Source organism: Pteropus alecto, unplaced genomic scaffold (assembly GCF_000325575.1).
Source record: "Pteropus alecto unplaced genomic scaffold, ASM32557v1 scaffold95, whole genome shotgun sequence".
Taxonomy (NCBI): domain Eukaryota; kingdom Metazoa; phylum Chordata; class Mammalia; order Chiroptera; family Pteropodidae; genus Pteropus; species Pteropus alecto.
This window is the reverse complement of record NW_006441071.1, coordinates 19,260,518-19,273,907: the sequence shown is the minus strand read 5'-3', so window position 1 is coordinate 19,273,907 and position 13,390 is coordinate 19,260,518. Positions and strand designations below refer to the sequence as shown.

At 36.4% G+C, this 13,390-nt stretch overlaps 1 protein-coding gene across 1 annotated transcript; it reads left to right on the top strand.

Moving 5' to 3' along the window:
• Nucleotides 1-4,182: 4,182 nt before the first annotated feature.
• On the top strand, nt 4,183-10,347 carry ZFAND5 (zinc finger AN1-type containing 5). Its single transcript, XM_006918440.2, has 5 exons — nt 4,183-4,342; nt 4,768-4,879; nt 5,530-5,633; nt 7,846-7,971; nt 8,703-10,347. The coding sequence occupies exons 1-5, from the start codon at nt 4,192-4,194 to the stop codon at nt 8,849-8,851; spliced, it is 642 nt and encodes a 213-aa protein (XP_006918502.1). The 5' UTR covers nt 4,183-4,191; the 3' UTR covers nt 8,852-10,347.
• The last annotated feature ends 3,043 nt before the right edge of the window (nt 10,348-13,390 follow it).

Genomic DNA, 13,390 nt, shown 5'->3' with positions numbered 1-13,390 from the left:
GAACTCCCGCGGAGCCCGAGCGGGCCGCGGATGGCGGCGTCCGGGGGAGGGGAGACCGCCCGCCCGCTCAGGAAGCACAAAGACGGAGGATTCATCCTGTCGTCGTGGCCCGAGGCCCGGCTCCCCGCGCCCCCGGCTCACTCGCATACATCGTCAGGGGAACAATACCGGGCGTGCGGCCTCCGGGGTTTCGGGCCCCGGGCCTCCCTTGCGTAAGTCTTGGCCGCCCTCGGCGGCGGCGCCCGGCGTGGGCAGCCCGACCCGTAGAGACAAAGAGGCCGTGGCGGTGACCGCGCCCCCAGCCCCCGCTCGCTGCACCCCCCAGCTTTCTGCCGCCTCTTTGGGGAGCCGTTCAGGGCAGGGGGTCGGCGCGGGGCCGGCAGGGTGAGGGACCGGCCTGTCCTGTGGAACTGCTGTTCTGCATGACTCAGTGGTTTTTGGAGAAGGCCCTGCTGGGTTTCCCGAGCGAGGCCTGTGCTTGGCGGGGCATGAGGGTAGGGTTGGGGGACCATTGGGACCCGAACTTGTTCTAAAATCCGCTGGAACGTGGGTGAGGGAGGCTTTGTCGTCGTGTTTTAGGTTTTCCAACGTCGCTGCTTTTCTCGCCCAAGATCTCTTTCATGAAGGAAATGGAGCACCTTCCTCTTTGTTTCATGCATTTAGGCTGGTGAACGTGAAATTCTTTGCTTTCAGCGCACTCCTTGGAGCTATGTTTTGGGAAAGGCCCAGGTTATCTTTATGGATTGTGAATCCCTCCTAAGAATCTGGTCTAAGGACATACTGCTGTAAAGTAGTATATAGGTCACAGAGCCCCTGTTCCTAAACCTGTTGTTCGAGTAATTTACAGACTTAAAAAAAATCAAAATGAATTTCTCTTTATTCATTTTAAAAGTAGAATTTGAGAACTGAATTAGTGAAAATGTTACGATTTTATATTTCCAAGGTTTTTTTTTAAATCGTCTCCCAAAAAGGGATTTGTCGTAGTTTGTTCTCCCCTATTTTCTATTTAAGGCCCGAAATTAAGTCTGGAAAGGAACCTTTAAAAATCTCACTAATCTACTCCGCTTAGCAAAGAGCGAACTGATATATGGAGAGTAAGGACTTGCCCAAGGTCACTGGCTTAATTAGAGGTAGATTAGAGGCTAGAACAGGTATCAAATCCAGGTGAGTGAGTATTCTTAACGTCTTAACATTATGTGCACCTGTAAGAACTAAAATCTATAGGTGTAGAAATTATTTTATTATATTTGAGGCTGGAGAGTGTTTCAGTTGCATGCCCAGGGGTTTTGGGGTTTTTTAATGCTATGAATTAGGAAGCCAAAACTATAAAAATAAACATTTCAGCTATACCTGATGTAGCTGCCACATGAATGATCAAGTTTCTATCAACTTCAAAGATACTAAATAGTAATGGTACTGTGTTTTTCTAAAATACTGCCAAGTAGGAGGGAACTGCAGTACCTAATGGCAACCCCTCCACTCCCACCACCAAATTGCCACTAAACGTGAAGATTCTTTCTGACCGTGAAGCTCTCTACTCTACTGTGCTTGGTTTCTACTGTGCTTGGTTTCTATAAACAAACCCTGACCATTTTGGCTTCATGAGAGATTAATGATGCTTGCATCTTCTTGATTGAATTTGAGATGGTTCTCTATCCCTCCCTACATTAGAAAAAACTGTAGCAGTCTTAATGGCATCATTTTGTTTTGTTTTCTTATTATATATTAGATGTATGAAGGCTGCATCCTTAGTTCTTGTGGTTGTGTAGGAGTTGGCAGGCTCTGAGATATAAATAGAAGCTGATTTCAGAGGCCCCTGTTGACTAGGCTTTATGTGAGAGCCTCCATCCAGCTCAGCCTGTCACATTGCAGCCTTGTGACAGGCTGAAGCGCCGGTCCATGTGATCTAAGCTTCTGAAAAATATTAAGGCAAGCTGTGCACATGTGATGGCATTTAAAAGCTGGCTTTCTGGGTAGGAAACAGTCTACAAGATGAGAAGCTATGTAGAAGACTAATGTCCTGGTGTCTAAGAGTTGAAAGCTATTTATACTGAATTGAAGGTAGCTGTGTTTTCTGAAGAAGGAAAGGTGGAATACGTTCCACGGTCAAGTGGGTGAAATCATTGGATGATACTGCCCCACTTTTTTTTTTTATATAAAACAAAAGATTTTAAGAATCAGATTAGTTAATAATCTTAATGTTGGTTGGCTCATTTAGGCCAATTTACTTTTAAAGACACTGTCAAATGACACTGGAAGTTATTATTAGTATATGTGCTGCCAGAGCAAGCGCAACACTGAAATTGTGAGCTAACATAATTTTTAACCTGGGTTCAAGGAATAGCCCAACTTTTGTTTAGGGTAAAGTTTCACACACTTTGCATTGTGGGCATGCAAATAAATAGATAATGTATTATTTGAAGAATTTTTTTTTGCCCACATGCTCACATTTTTAAAAACCCAGCTGAAAGTGTTTATTAATAAACTTCGTAAGTGATGTTGAAATGTTTACACTACTCTGTTCCAAAATGAGTCAGCTAAATTCCATTTACTATTTAAAGGGACAGTGTCAGCTAAATTAGTGCTGTTTGAAGTAAGTTGTGGCTCTTGGTCCCTCCATACAAGTTTGATTGGCTTGAAAATGGTGTCTTTTTACTAACAGAAGGAAAGATTATTATCATTTAACTGGTGGAATAATTGTCAGGACTCTGCCAGGTCAAAATTGATTTAATCTTCCTCCATCCTTTTTATAATTTTGTTTATAAAAATAGCTAATACTTGTTAAAACATTGTTTTTAATAACTCACCAAAGAATGTTACCTCTAGTATGTGGTAGTTGGAAAAAGCCATACGAAATTCTAGGAGATGACAAACTCTAGCTTGAAGTACTTTTCCTGCATTTTTAAATGTTCATATCTTAATCATAAGTGATCTCCATTATCATTATTAAGGTACATTTAGCCCACAGTGACCACAAGTTAGAGCACATGATCTTTCTTTGAAAAAGTGCTCTCAAGTGTGTTTTACATTCATACTTATTTTAAAGTGACATGGTGGAAACCTTCACATTTTTCTTAAATAATGTGTACTTTCTCTTAACTCTGAGGAAAATTTACCAAATTTAGCCACATATTACTATATTTGTGCTAATTTTAACAAGACTTCTGGAAAAGCGAGAGTATTTTATTGTATAAAGTTCTTTCTGGTAGCCTAACATTAAATATTAACCATTATTAAAGGTGGTATATTTATATTGTTTTACATTGCTATATTGAAATTAAGCTTTAAAAGGTTTTTTGCAATGAGTAAGATAAGCACTTGTTAAAAGCTTTAATAGGTGGAGGCTTCACCTGAGAAATTTGTGGCTGATAATGTACATTGCAGGTTTCCAGGCACTGACTTTAAAGTACTCAATCCCTGATTTCACACCTCAAATGTAGACCGTAAAAACCTAAGCAGTTTGACCCCTAACATAAAGAGCTTCACTTTTTGATGCCACTGTAACAGGAAAGGCTAGATAATCTACCAGCTCTCTTTTCAGTCTGCTATGAAGGTGTTGCAACATTTTAAAAGTACAAATGCTCTGCCTCATGGAGAAATTGTTGAATTACTAGAGGGACCCAAGTATGTTTAGGTGTTAATTTTAGGACAGCTTTAGAGCTATATCCAATATGCATCTGGTTTAAAGAACCACTGGTAGATCTCAAGAATCTAATTAATTATATTAGTGTATTTTTTTTCCATTTGCAAGTTCATTTATTTTTAACCAATGTACAGGTGAGCAGAAAGTGACTTAAAGCTATCAGTTGCCCAGATTGATTTAAACATAATTCTTAGGCAGAGTGACCTTTTCAGAAATTGAAATAAAAAACAATAGCGATAGGTGAAATAATAAATTTTAATGTTTAATGGAGAATTTTTTTGTCCTTAAGAATGTTAAGTTATTATAATTCATTATTTATCAAGCTAAAACAATTTCTTTCATGCCTTTTGTTTTATAAAGGCGGCAACGAAACAGTTTTCTTGGCCTACTGTTTTTAATAATTAATGCAGTGGGCCTTTGTTAGAAACAGACTTGGTGTTTAAAATAACAAAGGTACACTGGTAACCATCATACTGATTTAGTGATTTTATTTTGGTTCCATGCTGGTTTCTAAAATTTTGTTTTTGTTTTGTTTATAGCAGAAAAATATGGCTCAGGAGACTAACCAGACCCCAGGGCCCATGCTGTGTAGTACAGGATGTGGCTTTTATGGAAATCCTAGGACAAATGGAATGTGTTCTGTTTGCTACAAAGAACATCTTCAGAGGCAGCAGAATAGTGGCAGAATGAGCCCAATGGGTAAGTTGTTTCCAAGGAAAAACCCATTTGAAGAACTGGTGGACAGAAAACATAGAGCCAAGAATTGAGGCCTAAGACTGAGAATCAATGCTGAAAGCCCAAGGAGGAAGACCTGAGGAAAGCTTGAAATTAAAGCAACATCCCAAGTACTTGGCATGACTACATCAGGAATGAATGACTATCTTCAAGCATCTTCTAGCTTTTTCATTTTCTTTTTTGAGGTTTTGTTTCATACTTGTATTCACTGGATATAACTTTTTAATATACATTTTTGTTTGGATACTCACTTAAGTGTAGGATTCTGCAGCACAGTGAAAGTGCTTAAATCACTAACCTAATTAAATGCAAGTATTTGTTAACTTATTAATAGTCTTAATACTGAGTGTAGTGGTACTTTGTTTCTTACAAATCCTTCTTTTAAATAGGGACAGCTAGTGGTTCCAACAGTCCTACCTCAGATTCTGCATCTGTACAAAGAGCAGACGCTAGTTTAAACAACTGTGAAGGTGCTGCTGGCAGCACATCTGAAAAATCAAGGTAAGATTGAGCATTTCGTGATTTTTTTTTTTTTTTTTTGATAATACAGGGAGGAAATAAAGACCTATGGTATCCATCCATACAATTATAATTATGAACATTAATATAGAATAAGGACGTTAATATATCAAATGCCCTTGGCTTTGCATGTGTTGCCCAGTCAGGGATTTCAGTATCTTAACATTATGATCTTACAGGTCATTGAGTAAAGATGTATATTATAACACACACCATAACACCCCCAAGGATGCTGTATTTGAGAATGCTGTGCTTTTATTTCCTTGTAATTGACATTTAGGGATTGTAGTGAATGAGGCTTTGCAGACTATTGGAATGCCACAGAAGGCATTTTGACAAAGCTTGCCCCCCTTTTGCCCTTAAACAAATAACAAGTACAGCTCAAAATTCTTAGTTAGCTATACATAGTAACCTATACAAATATGCAGCCTTGGATTGATGAGCCATTTATCAGATTGCTTTCTTTATTCACAACCATTTGTGCTGGGCATCCAATATCTTTTTAAAATTTTAGATTATTTAGCTCCATTTGATCATGTTGAAAATAATATTTAAACTTGAACTGACAACTTACTATCTCACAAAGAAATACCCTTAACATCTTTAAAAATGTTTGCTTTAACTCAAAATAGAAATGTGCCTGTGGCTGCCTTGCCTGTAACTCAGCAAATGACAGAAATGAGCATTTCAAGAGAGGACAAAATAACTACCCCGAAAACAGAGGTTTCAGAGCCAGGTATGCTTTTTGTTTCATACTAGTTCAGTTCTGATAGTATGAGAAATGGTTGGTGGAGAGAGTCTTTCCTTCCCATCAAAAGACCAAAGAAGAGAGACAGCTTATAAAATAACAGGCCAAGAAAGAACCACTGTCTTTAAAAAGTGTAAAATTGTCACTCTACTCTCTTCCTCTTTTGTCTCTGCCCTCCCTCCCCCTTCATAATTCACACCCATAAATCAGCAAAGTTTGTAATTTGGAGACTGGAATTATTAAGAATTTAATGAACTTAAAAGGTGGTTTACTGTCATATTTTAAAGGTATCTAAATCATTAGAGAAGCTATATAGCTCATCAACCTAGAAGAAATGATCTAGATTAAATTTCAGAGCTATGAAGAATTCTATAATCAAAAGCAGTAACTTCAGTCTGGATATGGTCAGTATTGTGGAAAAATATTCAAGCAAAAGAACACACTGAACACCTTTCAAATCGAAGTGTTGGGTCCTATATTTTGTGGGAGCTTAAAACTCTGTATGGAAAAGTATGTGGTTTTCAGTCATGTCTTTGAGTCTGTGCTTATCTTACATAGTTCAACCAGAGGTGCTATAATGTGCCAGAAGATTGCCTTGTTTGAATTATCTATGCTATGCCTAGAACAAGGATCTGTTTACTCTATCTTTAGTGCACATGGTTTGTTTTTGATCAATTCATTATTTCCCGGTAGTGTTGACTGAATACAACATAAGACTTTATTGTGAGGAAATAGTGTCAGTGGATATGTAATCTACTTTGGAGGCTTGCTTTTGCTAATATCACATAGCCGAGCTCATGTGAACTATATCTCAATTTATAAAGTAAGGTGAAAATTTTTAAGTTGGGCTGGTGAATCCATATCTGATATTTTCTTAACCCTTTCCCTGTATGTCTTAGGAACCACTGTTAAGTTTTCAGATGTAGCTGAGGAAATGATTGTCACCCCTCTCTGCCCCTAAAGATTATTCCCAAAGATTATTCTTTACCCTCATACTATCAGGAAAAATTATATCGAGGTTATCATAGTAGATTATTAGGAATAAGTAATAGGTGAAATAATCTGTCTAATATTAGGTTCTTAATCTCACTGGATATATTACTAATGCAAATGAGTTATAAATTTGGGAGGAATTTTAGAGTAAGTCGTTATTAAACCAGTTGGCTTTCTTCTAGAGTTTGGATTTATGCTAACATCTTTGGTGCTGGCCTATTTATCAATAATTTTAGCATTGCATACATTAATTTGTTCTTGAGGTTTGGATTAATAAAACTTGGAGTTTACAGTGCTTTCTGGTATAGCCGAATTTTATAAAAAAATTAAACTTGGTATTTTAGTAGTATGGGCTTTAATATAGTAATTTGCAATTTTACCTTCATATTGACAAATTCTATTGATGTCATATGAGAACTAAAACTCTGTCTAAATTCCATATCTGTTTTAGATAGTATCACAAAGTAATTAGAAGATGTGTTTTTAAAAGTCTTTTGCTTGTGGAATCCTAAATAGATTAAAATCAAAATTTCATGAATACTTATCCTAAAGACAACATTTGTTAATCTTTCAAAAGAAACTTTAAAAAATCTTCCAGATTTTCTCCATAAGATAATATAAAGCACTTGTTAAAATGGCAAAATAATTATTGTGAAATTTTAGTATCTGAACAGAAGTTAGTGATTAATGATTTGAGTATTGTCAAAATTTTCTGGTTTTATCAATGCAATCTTTTTTCTATCAGTATAAACCAAAATAACATTTTTTTTTTAACAGTCAACTACCTCAGAAGTTGGCAACTTTATTTACTCAGTAGTAATGAATTCTGATACCCCTAATTAAGACTTTTACATTTAGGCATTTGCAATACAGAAAAACCGAGCACGTGACCAACATCTCTTAGGTCTTCAAAAACTTAGAATTAAGATTTTGTTTCTCATTACCAGAGCGAGTTTAAAGGAATTTGAGTAGAGTGATCATTTTACAGAATTTAGAGAAGGAAGTAGTAGTGTTATAGTGATTGACAAATAATAATCAGATTTGAAAGTTCTGATGTTAAAAGATTTTATTTAAAGTACATGTTTTTAAGAAAGGCTGAAACATTTTCACTAAGAATCTTAACTGTTTCTTAAAATTTTTTTTTACTTAGATTATTGTCAGCCAGTGAACTCTTCACAAGTTTGTAATTTTTACCCTTATTTTTCAGTTGTCACTCAGCCCAGTCCATCAGTTTCTCAGCCCAGTACTTCTCAAAGTGAAGAAAAAGCTCCTGAGTTACCCAAACCAAAGAAGAACAGATGTTTTATGTGCAGAAAGAAAGTTGGCCTTACAGGTATTACAGAACACATTAGCCAATCTATATTTTACTAGGATTCAACAAAAATCTCCTCGTTACTCCCTAACGGGCTGGTTGGTTTTACACATTAAAAAAAAAAACCTGATTTTCAGGAATAGAAAGTTTCCAGAGTGGGCTATTTCGAAAGGAGGATAGTGGGGAAAAGTTGAGTTGATTTCCATTTGTCTCCCTAATCACATGAAACCCTTTATTCACTTGAGACCTGTGAATTACTTTCCTTTATTGGACTGATAAAAATTCGTCCATCCCTTTTAATTCTTTCATTTATTCTCCTGGGGAAAATATAGATGAACTACACAATAAGCACCTACTTTGAGCCAGGCACAAAATATTCCAGATACTTTTTGTTTCCTTTAAATCTCAGAACTCTGTGGTTGTGTTTTTCTAGTTTTCAATTGAGGAAACATTACCCAGTTAATACATGGTAAGAGTAGGATTTGAATCCAGATCAGTCAGTCTGACTCCAGAGCCTTTAATTTCTACCCTGTATATTGTCTACAGGAGTTTATGGAAGGATAGTTATTTGAATTTCTCACCACGTTGAAGAGGTTTAAAAGCTCTTTCACAATTGAAAGTGATAGATTCTATCTTTTATGTTGTAAAGAGTCCTGAAAATCTGGTTCCTTTTTCTATAGTGAGTAAGGCTATTTTTTTCCTTTTAATTGCTGTAAGTTCCCAAGTGACGCTACTTCCTCTCGTGTGTACAGGGTTTGACTGCCGATGTGGAAATTTGTTTTGTGGACTTCACCGTTACTCTGACAAGCACAACTGTCCATATGATTACAAAGCAGAAGCTGCAGCAAAAATCAGAAAAGAGAATCCAGTTGTTGTGGCTGAAAAAATCCAGAGAATATAAATTACTACTTGTGAAGAGACTGAAACTTTGTTTTTATTTTAATATATCGTAGGAAAACATTAAAGAGCAGATGCATGGCCATTTTCCTTTGATGTTCTCCAGAGTTTTACTTTATACTTGTCTGTCTTATAATTGATATTTTAGGATGTTTGGGTGTTTGTTACAGGCAGAATTGGATAGATACAGCCCTACAAAATGTATATGCCCTCCCTTGAATAAAATTGGATGAAAATCTGCACAGCAAATTGAGTTACACAGATAATAGGGACAAAATTTAGTTCCCACGTGCCAAACAAAGTAATGAAATCTCTGCATGTTTGCAGCATATCTGCCTTTTGGGAATGTAATCAAGGTATAATCTTTGGCTAGTGTTATGTGCCTGTATTTTTTTAAAAAATGGTACACCAGAAAAGGACTGGCAGTCTACTTCTACCATAGTTAAACTTCGCCCTGTTTATTTCCACAACATGTTCTTTGGAAGCAGGAAGAAGGCTATAAAGAGGATCAGACCTTTCCGTGATACCAGTGTTGGTGCCATATGTAATCCTGGCTAATTGGTCTTCTAAAACCTGTCAGATAAGACATTCTATGAAAAGGTAAACATGGCAACTGGTGGTCATAAGAGTAAAATCATCAAGCAACAGGGTCTTGAGCTATCGCTGAAGATTGTCGTGCTGGCCTGCACCAGAAGATGTCTGCATTACTCTCATTGCTAAAAATGTGTAGCACAGAACTGCACTAAGATTAATTTGTTTACAAGAAGAAGTTAAAACTCTACGTTTGTTTTTCACATGCAGCAGCTCTATTGAATAACATGCATCTGAATTTTAAGTTGCAAAGGTATCTGAACAGTTAATTTTTCATGTGCATCTTTTGTTGAATGTTTTGGTTCAAGAAAGAATGTTTAAAGCTTTTTTTAAAGACTTCAGTTCTTAATGTAACTGTACCCTTCTGCATGGAAAATCATAACCAACATGGCTGCAGTAGACTTAGTGGTATCCAGCACCACTTGCAGAGGGCTGCTTTATCATATTAATTGTACTTGGGTGTAGGACTCTAGTGTTCTTGGGTGTATTGCATGGGCTGCATTATCTACAGCATTGTACAATAACAACTAGAAGAGGCAGTATACTTCACTGATGCTTGTCTGGTAATATCACTTCTGTGTTATAATGGAAGGTTTTCTGTGATGTATGAAACTTGTGTTTTTTATATATAAATGAGTATAGTTAGATTAGTGTTGTGGTAATGCCTGTTTTCATCTGTAAATAGTTAAGTATGTACACGAGGCACTACTTCTGATTTATTGCAGTGTTCAGTCCTAGTTTTTACTTTTAAAGCATTCAGTTTGGTTTCAATTTTATGTACCTTAGTTCTGAGTTAGATCTGCAGATGTGTACAGATAGTTCATATTTATGTATTGCACATAATCATGCTATTGAGCATTGATGCTATATTGTATTATGTAAATAATAAAAGCCATGTACAGAGGGAAACTTCCACTCGTTCATTGGGTTTTTAAGCCTTAGTTAGAAATCCTTGAGGGGGATAATTAGAAATATGGACGAGAAGAAGACTTCTTAGTTGTGTATGTAGATAGTATGGCTTTGTGGTAATTACTGTTTTTTCCCATTGCCATCCCTGAATGTGTTCAAGTGAGAACCATGAGATGAGTTTTTTGAAACATCTTCAAGTATGATACATACTAGGCAATTTGCTTTTGAGGAAATGAATAGGCACTTTTAGGATCAAAACAATCTTAGCACTTAAGTGAAAGGAAAGAAATTTAAACAATGCGACACCTCCCTTTTTTTTTTCTTTAGATTTCACTTTAGATATGACAATTTGTATACAAAAACAGGCATAAGCATAGTGTTGTTTCTTGTGTGATTCTAAGGTAGAGATGGATACATGGGCTTGGTCTTTGCAGATGTCATGTGAGATAGCAAGGAATAACACTGACGTTCTGACTTTGCCCATGGGGTAGCTAAAGCCAAGAACAGAACCATGGCTTCTCAATGACAGAGTTTGAGATAGAATACTTATCCTGGCTCATTATCTTCTATCACAGCTCTTTGTGTGTTTCTACTTTTGCTTCAAATGGGGAAAATATATATGTGTAGAAGTCCATATGATGAAATAAGGAAAGTATTTCTCATGAAATAATGAAGGATGCTGAAGAATCACTATTGAGTTGATAATTATGGTATCAAGGAGATAACTTTTAGTCAAGGTTTAAAAAGACATTTCACCTCCCAGTGCTACCTCTGCCAATAAATATTTGCTTGATAAATTTTAAATCTTAAAGTTTTGAAATCAAAGGGTGATGTGGGGACAAAGAAGACAAATGGGGAGATGATGGATCTTGGACTTCATTGGTCTATACAGATCTTGAGTAACACAAGAAACACCAAGAATGGATTTGTCAGGAGCATCAATTGGGGAGAAGGGAGTCAATCTGTAATGCAGCTAGGAAGATTCAATTCTACCTAGACTTTAAGATTCAAACCTGAATATTTATCTGGCAAGGCTAAATATGGGCTTTAACTTTGGAATATACTCAGATAAGCATTTAAGAATATGCCGTGTTTCTTCTTAAAGATATCTTTGCACATCCCCACTACAAAAATGTTTTTCAAGGACACACCCATGATAGGAATATGCTGTTATGACCTTGGGCTAATTTTATCAAATCTGTTCCATGGTGGGCTTTAATCTGTAAAATGAGCCTCGGGTTTTAAGATCAGGTGACCTGACAGTGCAGATGACTTTGCAAAGGAAAGAACTCAAGCGGTGTGTGGTATAGTGGTTAGGATAATGGACCCTGGAACTGGGCTTCATCTCTTAAGGGGATGGTACATAGTATTTCCTATTAAATTTGTTAAAGGCTGTAGAGCACTTTTAGGTCCATAGCAAAATTGAGAAGAAAGTACAGAGATTTCCCACATGCCCTCCCTCAACACAGGTATAGCCTCCACGATTGTCAACATCCCCTACAAGAGTTGAACATTAAAATTGATGAAACTACATTGACTCAATCAGCCAAAGTCCATTGTTTACAGTTCACCATTGGTATTACACTTTCTGTGGGTTTAGACAAATATATAATGATAACTACTGATCATTAAGTTATTATATGGAATAAATCTGCCCTGCCTATACCTACACCTCACCCCAACCTCATGGCAATTATTAGTATTTACTGTCCATAATTTTGCCTTTTCCAAAATGTCATATAGTTGGAATCATACCTTTTCAGACTGGATTATTTTCACTTAGTAATATTCACAAGTTCCTTCCATGTATTTTTATGGCTTGATAGCTCTCTTTAGTGCTACATCATCGATTTTCTGTATGTGCCACAGTTCATTCATTCACCTACTGAAAGACATCTTGGTAGCTTCCAAGATTTGTCAGTTATTGAATAAATTTGCTATGTGTATAGGTTTTGTGTGAACATTAAGTTTTCAACTCCCTTGAATAAATACCAAAGGTGATTTGCTGGATTGTGTGGTAAGAATATGTTCAGTTTTGTAAGAAACCGTCAAACTGTATTCCACATGGCTGTGCTATTTGGACTAAGTCTTAGCAGCAAAGTGTGAGAGTTCCTGTCATTCCACATCTTCACCAGCATTTAGTGTCGTCAGTGTTCTGGATTTTGGCCACTCTAACAGGAGTGTAGTGGTATCTCACTGTTTTCATTCATATTCGCCTGATAACAATGGAACATCTTTTTGTATTCTTATTTGCCATTTATCTTTGCTGAGGTGTCTGTTAAGATCTTTGGCCCATTTTTTAATCTGGTTTTCTTATTTGAATTTTAAGAGTTCTTACTGTGTTGTTGGATAATTGTCCTTTATCAGACGTGTGTGTTGCAAATATTTTCTCTCAGTCTATGATTTGTCTCATTCTCTGAGCTATTTTAATGTCCTAGAGTAACGATTTCTAAAACTTGGAAAGAGAATTATTTGAGAATAAACAAGATTAGTTACATTAAGTGTGTATAGTGAAAAGATAAAATTTCCAGTTTAAAGCGATTAGAATGATTTCAGTAAGGCTTTCTTTGCACATGTCTGTTAAATGAAGTTCTTAGCAAGTAACTAAAAAGCAAATGTCTACTAAGTAATGTAATAGCACATGTTAAGCTGATTACTGTTGTAAAATTTTAAATTGGTAATATACTTTCAGGGTTCAGAAATTTATCGATATACATTGAGAAGCAAAGCCTCTATCAGCCTGTTTCGTATCGTCTATTCCAAAGACACACACACATTTTAGGTAACTACCATAACTTGGAAAGGTTATTTTATCTCTTCCACATCACATAAAGCTTGACTTAATTTGCCTCTTGTTTGTGTAATCGTTAGCAAAGTTGTTATAGTGATTTTTGTCCATAAATAGTAGCTTACAATTTTGGAGAGAATGATGGGTGTAGGTGCTGGTTGATTAGCAATAAGATTATGTAGCCTTGAACTACATAGAAAGGTTTCTGTGAGTGAGGCAGCAGGTACTTTATGAAAAGTTACTGAAAATTTGACA